The sequence below is a fragment of the Pongo pygmaeus genome, chromosome 8, assembly GCF_028885625.2.
Source record: "Pongo pygmaeus isolate AG05252 chromosome 8, NHGRI_mPonPyg2-v2.0_pri, whole genome shotgun sequence".
Taxonomy (NCBI): Eukaryota; Metazoa; Chordata; class Mammalia; order Primates; family Hominidae; genus Pongo; species Pongo pygmaeus.
The window spans coordinates 30,446,311-30,467,658 of record NC_072381.2 but is presented as its reverse complement, the minus strand read 5'-3'; the positions used below and the strand labels follow the sequence as shown (position 1 = coordinate 30,467,658).

General features: G+C 44.6%; 1 protein-coding gene and 1 long non-coding RNA gene across 21 annotated transcripts in view; one reads left to right on the top strand and one right to left on the bottom strand.

Annotated features, from left to right (window-relative positions):
• Positions 1-10,012, top strand: part of SVIL (supervillin) — a 189,336-nt gene extending 179,324 nt beyond the window's left edge. For 13 of the 20 annotated variants that reach the window (XM_063669722.1, XM_063669721.1, XM_063669709.1 and 10 more), the window contains 5 exons: positions 1,687-1,842; positions 3,781-3,924; positions 4,997-5,121; positions 8,776-8,931; positions 9,032-10,012. In XM_063669722.1, coding sequence (XP_063525792.1) covers positions 1,687-1,842; positions 3,781-3,924; positions 4,997-5,121; positions 8,776-8,931; positions 9,032-9,118 — 668 coding nt within the window. In that variant the 3' untranslated portion in view covers positions 9,119-10,012. Of the gene's footprint in view, positions 1-1,686; positions 1,843-3,780; positions 3,925-4,996; positions 5,122-8,775 lie in introns of all 20 variants that reach the window. The other 7 variants (XM_063669705.1, XM_063669706.1, XM_063669710.1 and 4 more) reach the window with 1 other exon arrangement.
• Positions 1-21,348, bottom strand: part of LOC134740142 (uncharacterized) — a 58,214-nt gene that overhangs the window by 1,686 nt on the left and 35,180 nt on the right. The window contains exons 3-7 of the long non-coding RNA XR_010127402.1: positions 8,845-9,091; positions 5,032-7,015; positions 3,816-3,945; positions 3,358-3,500; positions 2,062-2,178 (exon numbers count right to left, since the gene is read on the bottom strand). This is a non-coding gene — a long non-coding RNA (uncharacterized LOC134740142). The remainder of the gene's footprint in view (positions 1-2,061; positions 2,179-3,357; positions 3,501-3,815; positions 3,946-5,031; positions 7,016-8,844; positions 9,092-21,348) is intronic.

The window sequence follows — 21,348 nt, the reverse complement described above, 5'->3', positions numbered from 1 at the left end:
CTCACTGGCAAATCAGCTCCCAAGGCCTCCTGGGGACCAAGCCACCTTCCAGGGTCTTAGGGACTCAGGGCACCATTTTATTTCTTTCCTCATAGCTGCCACCTGAGAAATAGCAGTCCTCTGGGTGTTGGAGTGGGATCTGGGGAAGGAAGCCGGCCTCTTATCCCCTTTCCAGAGCCCTTCAGTCATTAACCTATTTGGAAATACAAAGGCCGGGTCTGTATAGAATAGGCACTCCCGTTCATCGGAGTGAGGTTAGGTGTGTATATGTATACTTTGCCAGCTGTTCTCAAAATACAGATGAACATTAGAAGGAAAGCAAACTTTTGTTAAGCAGTTCCAATAAGCCAGACACCAGCCAGCACCTTACATATAGTAACTCCGTTTGTACAACCCAACACTCTGCCATTTTTACAGATGAGAAAAATGAAACATACAGAAGTTAATCAGCTTGCCCAAGGCTGGGCAGCAATGGAGTATCCTCATAACTGCTCCATACTACTCTGCCCCTCAATGTTTATAAACTTTTATATAGCTTTTTAAACATAATGCCTAGAAAACGTTTGAAATTATGGAGAAGTTAAAAAAAGAAATGAAGTCACTTATAACCACATTTCTCAGAAGTAACAGAATTCACATTTCTCTGTGCTATATATAATATCTTTTAAAAAATAATATGTGGATCTACTGTTTCGTAACCTGCTTTTTTCCTTTATTATGAATAATTTCCCAAGTTATTAAAATTTAGATTTCTAATGGCTGTGAGATATTCTGTTATTCTGTGAATATATGCCACTCTCTACCTGATAGTCTCTGACAGCTGGGGAGTTGAGTTGTTTCTTATTTCTGATTTTTCTCCCTTATATAATAATGCAGTTTGAATACTTTTTAAAATAATCCTATACATTCATTCCTAATTGAGAGGAATTCCTAGATGTGGAACCGCCGTGCTTGTTATAAAAGTCTGATAGCGTGTATCAGCTCAGGCCAAGTTTCACTGTCACTTGCAACACACAAAAGCGTTCATTTCTCAGCACAATCACACATTCAGCAGATTATTTTGTCCTCTTTGCCAAATTGATGAAAGGAGACAGATAGCTAAGCATTGTTTTGTTTTACTTAGGAGTACATATATATGTATATTTATATACATGTATAATGTATATAAAATACAGTATATGTATATTTGTTATATAACATATATGCATATTTATGTTACATATGTTTGTGATATACACATACGTATATCTGTGTATATATATGCATATATACACAGTATCTATATATATTTTTTAACCATTTTAATTTCTACTTTGGTGAGTGTTCTATTTGTGTCTTTTGCACATTTTATTAAGATATTTATTTTTTCCTTATGTATGTCCCTTCATGTATTAAGGATATAAACTAGTTGCTGTATTACAAATATTTCCCATTTGTTACTTGGTTTTTCTTTTCTTTTTAATTTTGCATTGTTTTTCATTTTTATATAATTAATGCATTATTTTCCCTTTTGATTGGTTATTTTACTATTGCAATTGAAAAGGCCTTCTCCACCTTGAAGCTCAGATAAATCCTACCTGTGTTTCCACAGTGCTTTGAATTATTTCATATTTTACATTCATTCTTCATCTGGAATTTACTTTGATGTACATGATATCTTCAACTTTGTTCTCTTTTCTTTCAAAGATCCTGGAAGTTTTAACTTCGCACCCCGCCTCTTCATCCTCAGCAGCTCCTCTGGGGATTTTGCAGCCACGGAGTTTGTGTACCCTGCCCGAGCCCCCTCTGTGATCAGTTCCATGCCCTTCCTGCAGGAAGATCTGTACAGCGCACCCCAGCCAGGTAAGGCCTGCAGGGGGCAGCTATGCTGAGCAGTAGAAGGTGCATCTTCCAGAAAGCCTTTTGATTTTACGTTTTTATTGATTAAGTGCCAAGTACACTCCAGAACACCCAGAACATGTGCTTACACTCATTTCATCCTTACCCCTACACCAAAAGGAAGGAGAGTGAAATCAGCCACACTTTATAGCATAAGGAACGAGACTCAGTCACTTAACCCACCCAAAGACGTCAGCTAAGAACAGGTTGAGCACCACAGTGGCAGGCTTGGCATCTCTGCTCTTCTCTCAGCCTTCCTCTCAGTCTTGTTGCTGCATGGTCACCGGTCGACTGCCATTGCTCCAGCCATCATGTTTGCATTCAAGATAGAGAAAGAAGGGGGAAGGAAAAAAGGCCACTTAATAGCCACATATTTCTCTTTAATCAGATAAAGCACATGTTTTCCCAGAAGCCCCCAGCAGACTTCTGCTTACATCCCATTGGCCAGAACCTGTCACATGGCCAGCCCCAGCTGCTAGGGAGCCTGGGGAAGCAAATGGCAGAGGAGAAGGATGTTGGGGTATTGGCTAAGTTAGCCAGGGAACAGGGTCTGCCATACCAAGTCTCCGCAGCAGAGCCAAAACTCCAGCCCAGGTCTTCTGATCCCAAGGTCAGGGCTCTGTGCCCTCATTCTGGTTGGGAAAGTCACAAGAAACTGGGCTTGACAACCCCTCCCACCCACCCGCCAATGAAGCCAAGGTCAGCTGCCTCTCAGTTTGTGTTTGTTGCTTCTCACATTACAAGAGCCTAGAGCTGCAGCCAGGGACCTCAGCTTGCACTGGGAGCCCAGGGCAGCACTGAAAGTTTGACCAGTGCACATGTCATGCTTGGAAAATCTTAGCCACCAGAAAGAGAGGCTATGCCCACGCCCTTCATCCTGGGGCTCAGGGCGGGTTATCAACCTCCACTGGGCTTTTAAAGTGTGGTTTTCACAGAATCCTGAAATGCATGCCAGGAAAGGACACACGGTGAGCCGACTAGCAAGAGTGAGAGGGGTTTTGCCACCTGGAGTAAGAGTCAGGCTGACAATTTGAGGAGGAGAAAAAGTTAGGAGGAAAAGGCAGTAGAACAGTTCTGATTTTTATTTCCTTTTATTTTTTAGAGACAGGGTCTTACTCTGTCATCCAGGCTGGAGTGCAGTGGCGCAGTCATGGCTCACTGCAGCCTCTAACTCCTGGGCTCAAGCGATCCTCCCTCCTTAGCTTACTGAGTAGCTGAGACTACATGCATGCACCACTATGCCTCGCTAATTTTTTTTTTCTTTTTGTAGAGATAGGGTCTCACCATGTTGCCCAGGCTGGTCTTGAACTCCTGGGCTCAAACAATCCTTCCTCCTCAGCCTCCCAAAGCACTGGGATTACAGGCATGAGCCACCACTCCCGGTGGCAGTTTTGCTTTTTAAGGCCCATTTCTCTGTAAGACAGCCATGAGCTCACCTCACTGCTAAGCAGTCACGCGCAGGGCAGGAATGCCACTTACCTGTCTGCAGTGAGATGTGTGCTCCAGTGTTGACTGTGCTCTTCGGAGATACGTGGTGCTAACAGTCCCTTGAGTGGCACATGCATTATCCCTTCCACTCTTAGCACAGCCCTGCCAGTATCCAGAAGGGCCAGGGGCTTGAGCTGGGGCAAAGGGAGGAGGACCTGAAGGACGAGGAATGAAAGAGACCAACTCCTCGACGCCACCTCTCTGCCTACAGGCTTCTTCCTGTTGAACTGTCAAAGGGCTGGGGTGTCCTGGGTTTCTCTGTTTGTCCCTTTGCCCCTGGTTTGATAGCCAAGGGAGTTTCCCCCTGTGACACTGCAGTCGAGAGGGACAACATCCACTAGGTTTGGGGAGGAGTGAGCTAAAAGTGTCCGTGAAGGAGCTCCTGATGGTCTGGCCCTGTCCCTGCCCTCACAGCACTTTTCCTTGTTGACAATCACCACGAGGTATACCTCTGGCAAGGCTGGTGGCCCATCGAGAACAAGATCACTGGTTCTGCCCGCATCCGCTGGGCCTCTGACCGGAAGAGCGCGATGGAGACTGTGCTCCAGTACTGCAAAGGTGAGGCTCCCTCTAATGCGCCTGCAGCATGTAACAGATGGGGAAGTCGCTCAGGCACGCCCAGCCAGGAGACCCCTTTCCCTTTCTGTGTGTGTCAGCCAGCATCCATAAAGCCTGGCAGGTGGTGATGAAACCACTTTTTTCCCCTTTAACTTTTTGAGATGTATTAATTTTTAGATTAGCACATTCTCAGCTGCCAGCATGAAGAAGTAGTAGTTGTTCTCTCTGATGTTATGAGGCTAACTTGTTACCCTCAAGAATAAAGGCTGTATTGTGGAATGCCCCAGGCAGATTAAAACCCCGCTGTACTCGGGGTTGATCATGTGAGAGACAAGTTGGCCTCTGCCCTGTACGTTATCTGCAAGCACTACCATGCTGTTGGAGAATGGAGGTCTCCCCCAAACAGTGAACGGCCATTGCCAACCTTTTTATTGTTCATTATTATTTTTAGTATTATATCCAAAGAGAAATACCCATAGTAAGTTCATGGTTCTTTCACATGAAATTTCTAGTATTTTATATAAAATGAAAATGCCAGTAATTAATATCTTATGTAATTTTTATGGTTTCATTGACACAACTAGTTTAATGTCACTGAGTATGTGCAATTGATTCTCTTCCTGAAAAACTCTTTAGCAATAAATAACATATCTTCCACCCAATGTTATAGTGAATGTGGATGTATAAGATGCTGTCATTCGCCGTCAGTCATTATGGGATTTAATCCTGTGCTAGGAAATGAGAGGGATGACTCTACAGGTGAATTCAGGAGAAAGAAAATGCTCCACCCAGAAGCTGCAGACAGAGCTTCTCTCTCCCTTCCAGGAATGCAGAGCGTTTTGTTAGGTTCAAGAAGTATAGACTCAGGTTGATTATAGGTCACTATTGTAGTCACAGGCATGAAATTAACATCTTATATAAACATTATCCATGTGTTATTATGAACTACTGGTAACTTGCATTTTAAGCATGAAGTCATGAGTTCTGGCAAAGAAGAAAAGATTTCAAGGAAAATCAGCAAAAGACAGGGTCTCCCTTGGGTCTACTGACATTGCACTGTGTGTAACTACAGGAAAAAATCTCAAGAAGCCAGCCCCCAAGTCTTACCTTATCCACGCTGGTCTGGAGCCGCTGACATTCACCAATATGTTCCCCAGCTGGGAGCACAGAGAGGACGTCGCTGAGATCACAGAGATGGTGAGCGCGCTTTCCTGCCCTGTGAAGGTGGCTCCTGCACCTTTTGGATTGTGGGTTGACTTGACTTTGGGGAGAGCATCCAATTGCACTTTCAGAGTGGGAAAATATTTTTCCTTTTGCAACATCTTAACAAATCTACATAGAATTTGCTTAGGAAGAAGAGAAGTCTAATGGAAAATCAATTAGCTATTTTAGTAATTTTCCACACATGATACCCAAATTTTAAAAACTTAAAAGCAAAGGTGAGTTTAATCATGCTGAGAACTATATATGTACATAAAAGCTGCGAACTCTTCATTCTGTTTGCTAAGAACCTGTTGCTTGGCATTGCTTGTCTCTCAGTGTCCATGTGACACACAGCCAAACCCTCATGTTTCAGACGTTAACCTTGTGTAGAGGAGACACAAACGAAATCTGATGAATTAGTACGTTCAGAAAACTGAATGAATGGAGGTGCCGCGACTCCCTTATGATAAGGGATCGCTCAACATCTCATTAATATTGTCTTTTATGAGACCACCTGGTATTTCTGCATGAGGCATTTATCATAACTTCTATCTACCAAAATATATTATAATCTAGAATGTTTTCTTTTCCAACCACACAGGAAAGAATTTTACTATAGCTATGTTGAATTTCTTATATATGAGCTATTAACATTGCTAGCGATAGCAAATCCAAGGATTTGTTTTGATTTGGTGAGAGATAGGTTTTTTACCGTTTTGATTTTTTTTACTATGTAGGAGAGCTGCTTTGCTTGGGGAAATGACCCAAGTGTATTTTATAGGAAATTCGAGTAATTTTAAACAAACAGAATCTACTTCTGCTTAGCAATGGAGAGGGGCTGTTGGGTAGTACAGACATCACTGCTCACCCTAACCTGTCTCCCTAGAGCCAAATGGACTTGATGTACACAGGGAAGGGGCTGACTTCAGCTTGGTCTCTGCCGCAGCCAGAATAAGATGGTTCTGTTCACTGTAACTATGGTTTCGTTAGACCAGAAGGCTCTAGGGATTACAAGCTCTGTGGCCGCTGCATGCAGTCTAAGTTCAGGTGTTACCAAATTGCCAGGGGTTCAGTCTGGGGCTTATTGCTCACTACACAGAAAAAAGCCAATCACTGAGACAAGCACAGCCAAGGAAGAAAGTTTATTTGGGTGCTACAGCCAAGGGGAACAGGACATAAGTCTCAAATCTGTGTCTCTGGTCTACTAAAATTAGGGGTTTTTATAGCAGGGAAGAAATGTAACCATGTGTGGGAAACTGGAATTAGGGAGGGGTGAGGAAGAGGAGCTGGTCAACAGGAAGCAGGGGGTTGGTTAGGCATCATGATGGGTAAGGGGCCTGGTAAGCTTCAGGTTTTGTTTTTGTTTTTTGAGACAGGTCTTGCTCTGTTGCCCAGGCTAGAGTGCGGTGGTGTAATCACAGCTCACTGCAACCTCCAGCTCCTGGGCTCAGACAATCCTCCCACATCAGCCTCCCAGATAGCTGGGACTACAAGCACACACCATAATGCCTGGCTAATTTGTTTTGTATTTTCAATGAGGTTTTGCCATGTCTCTCAGTCTGGTTTTGAACTCCCGAGGCTCAAGCTATCTGCCCACCTCAGCCTCTCAAAGTGCTGGGATTACAAGCATGAGCCACTGCTGGCTTTTTGATACTATCGGAGATGCCTGGTGGTTGGTTTCCTGAGAAAGGAACTCAGATAAGACAAATATAACTTTCTCGAATTTCAAGAATAGGAGTTAATTTTGATCTTTATTCCAAAGAAATCATAAACATCAGTTCTGTGGCACAGTTGAGCCACTTTCAGAAGGATATAACTCACCATCCTCCCTGTGTATTCACTATAGATCTTGGGGGTTAGCAGCGGGGCCATTTACTGTTGTGCAGGCCTGTGGGATTACAGCCAGAGAAGAGTCAGGCTTCCCACACCAGCAAGTTATACAAATAATTAACATTCATCAAGTGCCCACTCTGCATTAGGCACATCTCCAAGCACTTTACACTGATTTTCTCATTTATCACAACAGTCCATCAAGATATCTTATTATTATCCCCATTTTACGGCACAAAAACACGAAGTCACTTGGCCAAAGTGACTTCCAGTGAGTGGAGGAGTCACTACTCAAACGCAGGCAAGATCATCCAAAACTCGCCTCTTCTTTTTTTAGAGAAAGGATCTTGCTTTGTCACCCAGGCTGCAGTGTGGTGACTCAATCATGGCTCACACAAACCTTGAACTCCTGGGCTCAAATGACCCTACCACCTCAGCCCCCGAAGTAGGTAGGACTACAGGTGCACACCTCCATGCCTAGCCTATTTTTGTATTCTTTATAGAGACAGGGTCTCATCATATTGCCCAAGCTGGTCTCCAACTCCCGGATTCAAGGACTCTTCCCACCTCAGCCTCCTACAGTGTTGAGATCACAGGCACATGCCACTGCACCCAGCCCAAAACCTGCCTCTTGACCACCAGTCTGCCCCATGTATTTCTAATATGAGCAACAGCTCTTAGTCATGCATTCCCACCATCCACCCACCCAAAAGGAGAGCAGCCAATCTGGGGTCCCAAGCTTAATGGAGGAAGAGAATTTACCCAGAATAGTTTGTTCATATTAAATTCACACGGTGGTTTTAAAAACAAAAAAATTGATTCTGCTCCAGAATATTCTAGATGCATTTTCTGACCTTCTTTTTCTATTGCAGATTAAGAAATGGGGCCAGGGGAGGGAAGGGGGGTGTGATTTCTTTTCAGGTTATTTTTTAATATTTTTAAACAAATTCCATTATTTGGAGGCTTCTGGTGTTTAGACTTCAAATCTACTAATCTTAGTCCATAATTCACCCATGGGAAAGTCCCTAAACATTTTTCCAGAGATAGTTCTGAGACAGGGTTTGTTTGAAACTCTGTGACAAGGTGAGAAAACATCTAAAAGTCAGAGAAACGAGACTCTGTCTCTACAAAAAAAATTTTTTAATTATTAGGTGGGCATGGTGGCATGTGCCAATAGTCCCAGCTACTCAGGAGGCTTGAGGTGGGAGCACTGCTTGAGTCCAGGAGTTTAAGGCTGCAGTGAGCTATGATCGAGCCACTGCCCTCCAGCCTGGGTTACAGTGAGACAGTGTCTCTAAAAAAAAACAAAATTTGGGTTCAAGTGTGGTGGTTCACACCTGTAATCCCAGCAGGAAGATCGCTTGAGGCTAGAAGTTTGAGACCAGCCTAAGCAGTATAGCAAGACCCAGTCTCTACCAAAAAAAAAGGAAAAGGGAAAATAAATTAGCCAGGCCTGGTGATGCACACTCATAGTCCCAGCTACTCAGGAGGCTGAGGCAGGAGGATTACTTGAGCCCAGGAGCTGGAGGCTGCAGTGAGCTATGATTGCACCACTGCACTCCAGCCTGAGTAGCAGAGTGAGACCTTGTCTCAAAAAATATCATTTTTTAATTTAAAATTTAAAAATTAAGAGTCCAGACAACTGCAGGGCTTTGGGCAATCCCTCTTCTTTCAGAGCCATTTCCTCCTCAGTGATATGAAACTATGCGTCCTCAGGCTGTGTGCAGATGGCACAGGGCTGTGTGTTTGCAAGCACTTAATAAAACAAGTTCAAATGTAGGACACGAGCTCTCCTGTCTGCCCCCTCCTCTTCTCTAGGACACGGAAGTTTCCAATCAGATCACCCTCGTGGAAGACGTCTTAGCCAAGCTCTGCAAAACCATTTACCCGCTGGCCGACCTCCTGGCCAGGCCACTCCCGGAGGGGGTCGATCCTCTGAAGCTTGAGATCTATCTCACTGACGAAGACTTCGAGGTAAGCAGTTCTTCCGGTGGGGTGGGGATGGGAGTAAGACAACACACGCACACCTGGCTCCTTTCTCTGAGCCGCGGGGCGCTTCTCCCAATGTTTCCAGTTTGCACTAGACATGACGAGGGATGAATACAACGCCCTGCCCGCCTGGAAGCAGGTGAACCTGAAGAAAGCAAAAGGCCTGTTCTGAGTGGGGAGACGCCAGAGGAGCCTCACGGTCACGTCCAATACCACCGCACCAGGGAAATGGATATATATTTTTGGACTGGTGTTTTTCACAAAGTATTTTTCAATCAGAGTTTTCAGAACCTGACATTGTTAAAGATACTGCTTGTCCTGGAGTTGTGTATTTTGTAAATGTTCAAGAGAACTGTTTGGAAACTTCTTTCCACCATTCAGCAGGTTATCAGAATTAATAAAAGTATCTGTTATGTGCACTTAAGCCGCAGCTGCTATAGATAGCACTGCCTTCTTGTTCCAGCTAGGCAATGCCTTTTTTTTTTTTTTTTGAAGCAGTTCTCTTTATAAAGTGTTATTTTGATAGTTTGTGGATTCTAAAATATATATATATTTATATAAACACCATATAAGTCAAATATGTATTTAACAAAGCAATATGTATTCATTCACTTTCAAGATTTGTTTTGGTGTCAAAATAACATGAAAAGGTAGATGGAGTTGCTTCTGTTGAATTAGCTCTGCCACCAATATGTATCTTCATACACGTTTGGAAATGTTTCCTACAGCATTAGGTATGACTTGTTCTGAGTACTGCTTCCGGTGCTAAAATGAACAAAGAATTTGTACTTAATGGCATGGACTCTGGAGAATCTATGCGAATCAACCTTTCTACCTTAATATCTCCCCAAAAATGTATAGTGCCTTGTTTTTATGTACAGTTTATATACTGAAAAGTTTGCTCTGCATTTTTGATGATGGTTTGGAACATTATCTACAATTTTACTCTCAAATAGTCAAAATAAAAACATCTCAATTTCTAATACCTGTTGTAAACAGTACACATGTCATTTTGTGATATAGGACTCCCAAATAAAAGCATCAGAATAAACACAACAATTAACTGATTGGTTCACATTGAATTCCAAGCATATTCCTTTCTGGAATTTTTTTTTTTTGGTAAATATTAACATAGCAACAATATTTTGTCATTAAGTATAAATGACTATACATTTGAATTTAGTTTAGGGCAAGATTTTATACAAGGTCATAAGATTAAATACAAAGCTATTTGCCCCATAAAATTAGTACTCAGTACTATATTGAAGACATACTTTTGCAAATCATCATTCAGCAGAAGTTCTTTATCCCACAGCTATATCTACAATTTCAATTTTAGGATCTCAATGCCTTTTAAAAAATTGTATGGGCCAGGCGAGGTGGCCCACGCCTGTAATCCCGGCACTTTGGGAGGCTGAGGCAGGCAGATCACCTGAGACCAGGAGTTCAACAGCAGCCTGGCCAACATGTTGAAACCCAGTCTCTACTAAAAATACAAAAATTAGTCGGGCATGGTGGCACATGCCTGTAATCCCAGCTACTCAAGAGGCTGAAGCAGGAGAATCGTTTGAAACCAGGAGGCAGAGGTTGCAGTGAGCCAAGATCGCGCCATTGCACTACAACCTGGGTGACAAGAGTGGGACTCCATTTCAAAAAAAAAAAAATTGTGTGGATAAGACATCTAGAAAACTTAAAAAATGAGTTAGAAAACTCCTCACAAGCTCCTTTGTTCTTAAATCCATGGTTTTGTGAACATATTCTACAGACCTACTCTGAATTGTCATAGCCCTTCCCCACTCCCTGTTAGTCTAATTTAATACATCCAATCACAGCACATTTGCCTGAAACTTCAGGACTTACGGGCCCCATCCTGGGACTGCACCAGGGTAGAAACCTATAACCTGCTCCTGGTCTCACCATTTTATGATTTTTATGATATTGGGTCATCACTGAACTTTTCTACCTCGATTTCCTTTAAAAGGAGACACTCCTAGCTATCCTGCCTGCATCACAAGATTCCGAGCAAGGAACTGGTGGAAGCTCTTTGAAAATCGCCAAGTGCTAGATACCTGCCAGTATTAAGATTATTGTGATGGTAGTTAAAATGGGAAAGCAGGGGGGTTAAGTTAGGGAGTGTTGTCACGCACCTAGAAATGATGGATTAAATCAAAGCAAGGAGAGAAAAAAGGAGAGAGAGAGGCTCAAAGTCGATGTTCCATAGATAACACGCAAAGAGGTGTGGTGAAAGGTTCCTAGAGTCACTAGGGCAACCTGAGGGTCAGAAAGAGGCAGGACTGCAACCTCTGCAGCAGGTTCCAGATATCACCTGGATCCTTAGATACCCAGGAAGGAGCTTGAGTTGCTACAGGAACTACCAGTGGAGAGCCGCTGTAATAAATAAGACAGGTGTCCTCATTAATATTCATTAACACCAGATTTTCCCAAAGTCCTTTAAAATTGTGTCTATCTACTTGTATTGAACATTGGCAGCCAGGTGTGGTGGCTCATGCCTGTAATCCCAGCACTTTGGGAGGCCAAGGCAGGTGGATCACTTGAGGTCAGGAGTTTGAGACCAGCCTGACCAACATGGCAAAACCCTGTCTCTACTAAAAATACAAAAATTAGCTGGGCATGGTGGCGCATGCCTGTAATCCCAGCTACTTGGGAGGCTGAGGCATGAGAATCGCTTGAGCCTGGGAGGCGAATGTTGCAGTGAGCCGAGATCATACCACTACACTCCAGCCTGGGCGATACAGTGAGACTCTGTCTCAAAAAAAAAAAAAAAAAAAAAAAAAAAAAACCATTGTCCCTCCCAAAACGTGCTGTCTGTCTGCTTCTTGCCACTTCTTAGTGAATAAGACACCCCAGCTTGGAGAGCCAGTTAACTTTTTGCCTCTGTTCCCCTGAATTGTTTCCTGCATCTCTTTCCTGCTTATAGAACCAGCTCCTATTTTCCATGTTTTTTTCTGATCCTTTTCCTTCCATAACGGCAACCTTTGACCTTTGTACACTGGGAAGGGACCTAGCTGAAACACTTGAATTGCTAAACCTTAAAGTCTCAGCCCATGAATTGACACTGGTGCTTGGGGCTTTTCTCCACACTCCTCCAAACTCAAACCCCCGCTCTCACTGCAGCAGGGGCAGGGAAGTGGGATGTCCTTAATGTGCTGCCCTTGAACTAAGGGACTCATGAGAGGGGTGAGTGTTTGGGTTGAGATCGATATCAGATGTGCCACGGGGCAGACGGGATGTTGAGTGTGTTCTGCAGCTTTGGATGAAGTGTGCGAATATAAGCCACTTCCAGAGTGGGACAATCGTGCCTCTTTGTTCCCAAATCTGAGGAGGGGAAAGGCTGCTGTGAGCCCACTTCTTTCTCTCCTACATTTCCTGCCCTGCTTTAGAATTCCCATTTTGGTAAAAGGAAACGTATTCCAGAAACAGTTCCAGAATTCATTTTGGTCCTTTGGTTTTGTTTTTTTGATTATAAAATTAGCCGTGTGTGTCCACACAGAGACCTGGACACAGATGTTCATAGCGGCATTATTCATAATAGCCCAGACCTGTAAACAACCCACATGACCGTCAACTGAGAAACAGAAAAACAAAAGGCAGGACCTCCATGCGATGGCGTCCTCCCCGACGGCAAAGGGACAGATATTCCTGCGTATGCTCACTACAACATGGATATGCCTCAAAAGCATTAAGTGAAAGAAGCCAGATGCAAAAGGCCACATATTGTTTGATTCTTTTAATATGAAACTTCCCAAAAAGGCAAATCTGTGCACACAGCAAGATCAACAGTGGCTGAGGTTGGAGATGGGAGTGGTGGTTAACTGCAAATGGCATGAATGATCTTTTCGGAGTAATGGAAATGTCTCAAAACTGGATTGTGGTGATGACTGCACAACTCTATAAAGGTATTAAAGATTTTTGAGGCCGGACACCATGGCTCACTCTTGCAATCCCAACACTTTAGGAAGCGAGGCTGGAGGATCGTTGGGCCTAGGAGTTTAAGACCAGCATAGGCAACATAGTGAGAGCCCATCTGTACAAAAATTTTTAAATCAGCCAGGTGTGTTGGTGCGTGCTTGTAGTCCCAGCCACTTGGGAGGCTGAGGAGGGAGGATCCCTTGAGCCCAGGAGTTTGAGTCTGCAGTGAGCTGTGATCATACTACTGCACTCCAACCTGGTGACAAGAGTGAGACCCTGTCTCTAAAAAGGAAAAAAAAAAAATTAAAAAAAAGTATTGTTCACTTACATGAGTGTATTTTATGGCATATGTATTATATATATACACACACATATACAAACACATTTTATATATATATGTAAAATATCACAAAAAAGCAGTTTAAAGAATAGTAACACCTGATCTATGTAAAAAATGCAATCACTACAAAGATATATAATCTAGGAATCAAAAATCATAAGTAATACCACTAACCAAATACAAGTACTTTAATAATCTGATTTATATTCTTCTGGATTTTTCTTTACATCTACTAGCATAGATGTGTATGCTCACATTAAAAAAAAAAAAAAAAAAAAACTGGCACATCCCTGTAGTTTCAGCTACTTGGGAGGCTGAGGCAGGAGGATTACTTGAGCCCAGGAGGTAGAGGCTGCAGTGAGCCATGATTGCGCCACTACCCTCCAGCCTGGGTGACAGAGCAAGACCCTATATTAAAAATATATAAACAAAAACTGTTTTTGTTCTGCATCTTAAATTTTTTGTTAGCAATAAGTTGCAGACACTGGTCCTTGGAGGTTTATTTATGGGTGTGTGATGTTCTAAGATCACAGAAGGCCCAGTGTGAAGACCTAAATCAGCAATGGTCCTGAGCCCCAATCCCACTGACCTCCCACCACTGTCCTCAGCCATCACAGGACTTTCTTGATCTGAGACCTAGGTAAGGCACAGAAGTCTCAAAATGGACCTCTGTGCAAAGCCTTTCTGAACTAGCGTAGCAACTAGTAACAGGGGACAATAACCAAGAAGTCAATAAAGAGTTTGGTGCAAGGCCAGGTGGGGTGGCTCACGCCTGTAATTCCAGTGCTTTGAGAGGCCAAGGAGGGAGGATCCCTTGAGGCCAAGAGGTCAAGATCAGCTTAGGCAACATAGTGACATCCTGCCTCTACAAAAAATTTAAAAATCAGCTGGTAATGGTGGGGACATGGCTTTAGTTTCAGCTACTCTGAAAGGTGAGATGGGAGGATCACTTGGACCCAGGAAGCAGAGGCTGCAGTGAGTTATTATCCTGCCATTGCACCCAGCAACAGAGCAATACCCTGTCTCTAAAAAAAAAAAAAGTATAGTGCTCTGTTTTCAGAAATATCAAGGTAATTCAAATGCAAATAACTGAAAATTAACTATATTGGTAGGGCATTTGGCCCAAAGAAGACTTCTTCTTTTTGAAAAGAAAATACATTGCATTGCATGCATTTGCTCTTCTCCCCAGAGAAAGGATGTTGGGCTGCTCCAGACCTCTGACAATGGATGCACCCCGAGGACTAGATCAGAAAGATGGACCTGCCAGGGGAAAGCATCAGAGGCTTCTGTTCTACCATCAGTACCATGGATGCGCTGCGAGTGTGGAGCCTGTATGGAAATGCCCCACTGATTTCACAGTGTCTAAAGCTGATCCTTGGGGACTAATAGAGAAGAAAGATTAACAGACCAGCGTCCCTTGTTTCTAATACTGAACTGGCCTTTACTGAGCTTTTCTGTCGTGCAGCTAAGATTGGAAAGGAAGCCGCAGGAGCAGAAGCAAATGCAAGCTAACAGAAAGAAAGGCAGCGCGGGGGACGCCGCAGCCCCAGCACCCTCCCAGCCTCAGCAGAGCTGTGGGGATTGTTCTTCACATCTGACGCCATGTGGTTCTGGAAGTCTCTTAAGGGATATATTGGAACTGACTCGTATTATTTGGAAATTGACATAAATTGTCTATTATTAAATCTCACTGAATTAAGCCCAACTTTACCTCTGAACACCGTTTTAGCATTCATCCTGAAATGGCTGGAACACGATTTGTTAGCTCCATAAGGGTAAATATATATTAGCTGGGTGCAGTGGCTCATGCCTGCAATTCCAGCACTCTGGGAGGCCAAAGTGGGAGGAGAGATTGAGCCCAGGAGTTTCAGATCAGCCTGAGCAACATGATGAGACCCTGTTTCTACAAAAAATTAAACCATTAGCCAGGTGTGGTGGCACGTCCCTGTAGTCCCAGGTACTCAGGAGGCTGAGCTGGGAGGACTGCTGGAGCTCAGGAGGTTGAGGCTGCAGTGAGCTGTGATTGCACCACTGCACTCCAGCCTGGATGACAGAGTGAGAACCTGTCTCAAAAAAAAAAAAAAAAGAAATATTGAGCAACGACTGACCAAGAGCCCGTATGGAAGAAAAGAAAAATAAAACAAGCCTAATTTTTAGTAGTGGTTTCTGCAGATGGGAAGACAGCAAACGGGGGAAGAGTGCATTTGGGATTGCAGGACTTGGTTAGTGTCAGAGCCCGTCCTAAAAGACAACGATGCAGCAGGACCCTGCCTCTCCTTATGACTTCCTTTCTTCCTCCACGCTCACCCTCTGTGCTTCCTTCCTGAAGGAGGCCATTCCATTATTAAAATCAGGAACTGCAAAGATCCAGCAGGGAGCATCGTTTGCCAATGACACTTGAGGTCCCAGTGGGGAAGATTTTTTTTTTTTGGTTGGATGGGGTCTTTCCACAGATTCACATACAGTTATCATGACAGCAACAGCATCTGCTGAAGTCTATTTCTAGTATCATGTTGCATATTCCGGACCCCTCATTATTTGCAGTGGTCCACATTCATTCATGAATACTTATATTTACTACTTATTTATTCAAATATTTATTGAATGTGTGCTTAGCTTAAGGGTCAACAGAACACAAATATGCCTTATATCCAGGCTCAGATGCCCCAAGGGGCCTGCATTCCAGGAGAGGTGAAAATAATGATAACACACCAAGAAGTACAAATAATGATGCAGGGTCAGACGTGGTGGCTTACACTGTAATACCAGCAATTTGGGAGGCCAACGCAAGAGGATGGCTTGAGCTCAGGAGTTTGAGATCAGCTGGGCAACACAGTGAGACCCCATCTCTATAAAAATATTTAAAAATTAGCCAGTCATAGTGGGCACATCTGTAGTCCCAGCCACTTGGGAGACTGAGGTGGGAGGATCACTTGAGCCCAGGAGTTCAAGACTGCAGTGAGCTATGACTGTACCACTGCACTTGAGCCTGGACCACACAGTGAGACCTTGTCTCTAAAAATAATAATAATAATAGCAATGCAACAAGAATCTGTTCTGGGTGAAATTGTGCCCCACTTTTTCCCCCTCACCCACTCCCCCAAAAAAGATTGGCGTTCTAACCCCTAGTACCTCAGAATGTGACCTTATTTGGAGATCCTTGGGTAATTAAGTTCAATGAGGTTTTCAGGGTAGGCCTAATCCGATCTGACTAGTGTCTTTATATGAAGGGGAAATTTGGAAGTGGAGACAGGTGTGCACAGAGGGAAGCCAATGTGCAGATGCACGGGGAGAAGACGGCCCTCTGAAAGCCCAGAAGAGAGGCCTCAGAAGAAACCAACCCTGCCCACACCTTGATCTCAGACTTCAGCCTTCCAGAGCTGCGAGACAATACGGGTTCTGTTGTTTAAGCAGCCCAGTTTGTGGTACTTTGTCACAACAGCCCAAGGAAACCAATCATGTCCAAAGGAGGGACTTCTGGCTGGAGGTGGGAGGGAGGGGAAGGGATCAGGGTGGCTTCCAGGAGGAGGTGTCCTCTGAATCAGCCTTGAAGGACTGGCAGGATTTCTCACTGCAACTGGACATCAGTTCTTCAGCCATCAGCTCCAAAGAGAAGATCTGGAAGGAGGAGAGGGAGAGGAGAGGTGCACCCAGTCTCCCACGTGTGGCACAGGCAGGATAAGGGCATAGCAAGTAGGGCCTCAAGGCTGAGGTGAGGGTGCACAGAAGGAAAGTGGACTCGGACATGGACGGGCCAGGGGACCCCGGCTAAGGGGCTCTTCAGATGTGGGGATGACCCGGCAACAGCACCTGCGACTGACTCCTCTGGTCCGCAGGATCCCCAGGCCTAGTGCGTCCCTTTCTCATGGGGCCCGGGGTGTTTCCAGGGCTGGGGCTGGTTTCATAGTATCCTGTGCCCTGCGCTAGCACTTCTGTCTTGGACCTTGATGTTGAAACCATTAGAGGTGCTGACTCTGTTACATTCTCCTCTCGTCTGATCTTCATGTAAAGATATTTCTGAAATCTCCAGCAAACAACATGGCACTTGGAAAATGGCGGACTTGGGTTTCCTACACAGTAGTGACGTTTCTTGGTAGACATCAGTGACCATGAGGCAGCTCTACCAAATGCTGCTCTGATCTTATCAGCTCCTCAGGAAAATGAAATTGTTCTGTTGCACTGAAAATATGGAAAGTTTTGGAATCTTATCTTGCTATTTTAAAGTATTAATTTTTTAGATTTTGACTCTTAAAAAAATCTTTGAATGGCCCTGGGAGATAGATTGGTCATGTCATAAACAAAAGACCAAGGCATACGAAAGTTACGGGACTCGGCTAAGACAACAGAGCTGGGTGTGGCAAGGCTCTTTAAGGACGGCACCCAGATGTGGCGGTCTGCATTCCCCTGTACCTGATTGTTGTTGAATAATGGAGGTAAACTGAGGCCCGAGATCACCTCCTGCTTTAGGGAGGGCCTTAGGTAAGGGCGGGAGTGGAATCGCACGCCCCGCCCGAACAGGCTGCTTTCTCTGCATGATTTCATCACATCCTCGCAGGCAGCCCCGAGAGGCACCTGCTGTGCCCTTTACTGACGAGGGCCTCCGACATTCAGTTCTTCCTCATCCTCCCATCGCTGGTAAGAGACCCATTCCAGTGGAAGCTGAGGAACGAGACCTGCCTGGGAATGAGACCTTTCCTCATGAACACTAATTTTATCCAGGGGTGATAGGGTTAGGGGGGGATGTTTGCTGTTAATATCCGAATGTCTCTCTAACAGATTTCTATCACGTTTGATATAACCTGTCAGCTGCCTCCCTCCAGCTGGAGAAGCCAGGAAAGGAAATGCAGGGACTGGCCAGGGAAGGAAATACGGAAGCGACAAAGGAGAAACCTTTGCACCTGGCGGGGGGCAGCCGCGCTGAGGGAAGGCTGTGGTCAGCAGGTGGCGCTGTTGCTCACCGCAGAAGCCAAGGCTCCAACTCCAGCACCGCCCCCAGCCTCGCAGTCAGGATCTGCAGAGGAAGCCTCCGCTCTTAGGCATGGGACTGGGCGAAGACCTTCCCCTAAAGACCCCAGGCGCCAACCCCAGCTCCATCCGGCTCATTTGTTTCCAGTTCAAGGAACCTGAAGTCTACGATGGGCTGACCTAGGAACGTTCCCATTGCCCTGATGCCAGCAGTGATAAATTATGCAGTGACATGAACGTGCCCAAGGTGGGAGTCTGCGAACCACAGTTCCTCTTAGCCAGGCTTCCCTCCGCCTGCATGCACACGCTTTTTAATTTTTATTTTATTTTGTGGCTTCTTTAAAGCTCTTCCCTTTGCCAGTTTTGCCATCTATAGAATGAAGGTGATACCTTTCTTTGGCTCAATTAGTTAATGTCAGGAAAGCTCTCTGCAGATGAAAAGCACTAAATTCTATTGATCAAATATTTAATTAGCCACACTTGCGAATGATTCATAATCATCTATTCAACTTCCTGAATTACCAAGCAGAGAAAATGGCATGATTAGAAATATAATTTTAAATACCTGTTTTCAGACATTTTGTACCTGTCAAGGCTATGAGAGAATTTCTGAATTAGCATACCAGTTCCTCCCCGATTTTCCAAGGGCCTGAAGAAACCAGCTCCCTTCCCACTCAGCCTGTGGCTGTGGCCACGACTGCCCTCCTCTACCCGCACCTGACCTGGGGAGTAACTCAGCCGCAGGGCCCCAATGGCAGTGTCCAGAGGGTTGGACCACAGTGCCAGGACCTCGCCCCGGGGCTGCCTCTCAGCCCTGGCAGGCCACAGCACCTCTTCTGCCTAGGGCAGTTCCTTCATGTTCTGTCACATGCCTGCCCCTTTTCTGCCCTGGTAGGGACTCAGTGAGGAGAAACTAGGTCATGTAGGAGACACGGACACTTTCAAAAGCAAGACATCCAAGCAGGTCAGAGTGTAAGGGGATTTCCAGGCATTTCCAGTTGCTTTGAAGCACAGTCAGCAACATGGCCTGGTTTGTCTTCAGCTCTGGGTTCCAACCCAACCAAGACTGCAGGTCTGGTTGTGCATGTGGCCTCTGAAAGCAAAATAGGCTTTTTCTTATTCATTCATTCTGCAAATATTAGTGTAAATGCTATGCTAGATATGCAGGAAAAACTGGTACAGACGATTATCTTTGACTTTCTGGCAAAACATAATTTTCAAAAAGTGAAAAAAACAAAACCATCGTACAGATAGATGGGAAGCACGTGTCATTTGGGGTCCTCAGGAAGCAGGCTTCAAAACAGAGCTAGATGTGCAAGACATTTATTGGGAGGAACATTTTTTGGGGCTAAGAACAGTGGCAGCAGGAGGCAGGGAGGGTTTTGGGAGGGTGCTGCAAGGCTGACCCCTAGGAAAGGAGAGGGGAAGGAGGGAGAATGGGGAGGAAAAAGCCTCTGAGTGAGGGGCAGCTCTGAGAAGGTCTGACCAGCCCCCAAGGAGCCCCAGGGCAGAACTTGACCCTTAGAGGAAATAGGCAGAAATGGCCAGGTCCTAGGCCCCCCTCCTGGGCTCTGTCACTGGCTGGGCCTGACCTCGGCATGAAAGGTATACTGCAGTGGTCCCCATCTTTTTTGGCACCAGGGACCGGTTTCATGGAACACAATTTTTCCACGAACAGAGGCAGCTTAGGGGGATGGTTTGGGGATGAAATTGTTCCATCTCAGATCATTAGGCATTAGATTACCATAAGGAGTGTGCAACCTAGATCTCTGGAACGTGCAGTTCACAATAGCGTTTGCGCTCCTACGAGAATCTAATGCCACGGCTGATCTGACAGGAGGCGGGGCTCAGGCAGTAATCCTGGTTCGCCTGCTGCTCACCTCCTGCTGTATGGCCTGGTTCCTAACAGGCCACAGGACAGTCACGTGGGACCAGCTGGGACTGGGGCACATGAACATCTTCATGTCAACAGGAAACCCAGGGCCCCTGTGTAACTCTGAAAAGATGAAAGGGTGCCTTCCACTCCTGATTAAGTCAGGTTCATCTGAAATAGAGGATCTGGGCATTTCTTGGTGGCTGGATAATCTTCCTTCCCTCTGGGCACCATCCTGGGGAAATGGATTATTAAATAATCTATCTCTTCTCAATATCTAAGACACTTAAAGGAGAGTTAAGCCGATTTGCCTCCCAAAAGGGAAAACCAGGCCAGAGAGTTCTTTTCACCATATTATGCGGGTTTCTAAAAATAGCATTAAAATTTCACTTCACTTAAAATTTAAAACAACGTAGGATTAAAACGTAGACATCTCCCAATTCTACATTATCCATTTCATTCCTCAAGAGCAAAGAGTATTTGCAGTTTGGGGTGAAACCTTCTATACATTTGCTATGTATGTACCACACACACACACGGGTGCAATGATTTCCTCCATTCTGTGATGCCATCAAATGTAAAGCCCAGGAGTGCACTGGTGCCAGTCCTCCAGGCTACTGTCCCCTCCCATTGCATCCCCTCCCACTGTGCCCCAAGTGTAGGCACACCCCAATCCCTTTCTCCACAGTAAGATTGATCAAGTAAGTGATGGTTTGCATAGCAATACTGACATTTTGAGAAATAACTGGCAGGAATTACATCACATAACAAGCCAGAAAATGAAACTAGATATTACACATTATTGCTCTGGAACTGGACAGCCTAGGTTCATATCCCAGCTTTTCTACTCACTAATGGTCTGACTTTGAGAAAATTACTGAGGTTTCTCAATTTTCTCATTTGTGAAATGAAGATAATAATGGTACCTGCCTTATAGGATTGTTCACAGAATTATATTACATACATGAGAAGAGCCCATAGCCATGCTGGGCAAGAATGAGAGCTCAGCAAATGTTAAATTTGTTTAACGCTTCAAAAAAATCATACATTATACTATAAGGCAGGGGTTAGCAAGCTTTTTTGGTAAAGGATCACATAGTAAATACTTTGGGCTTTGGGAGCCATATGGTCTCTGCCAAACTCTTCAACTCTGCACAGGGGAAAACAGCCCTAGACAATACATAAGTGCATGAGTCTGGCATCTTCCAATAAAGCTTTATTTATGGATACTGACATTTGAATTTTATATAATGTCACAAGTCATGAAATATTGTTCTTTTAAAAAATTTATTTC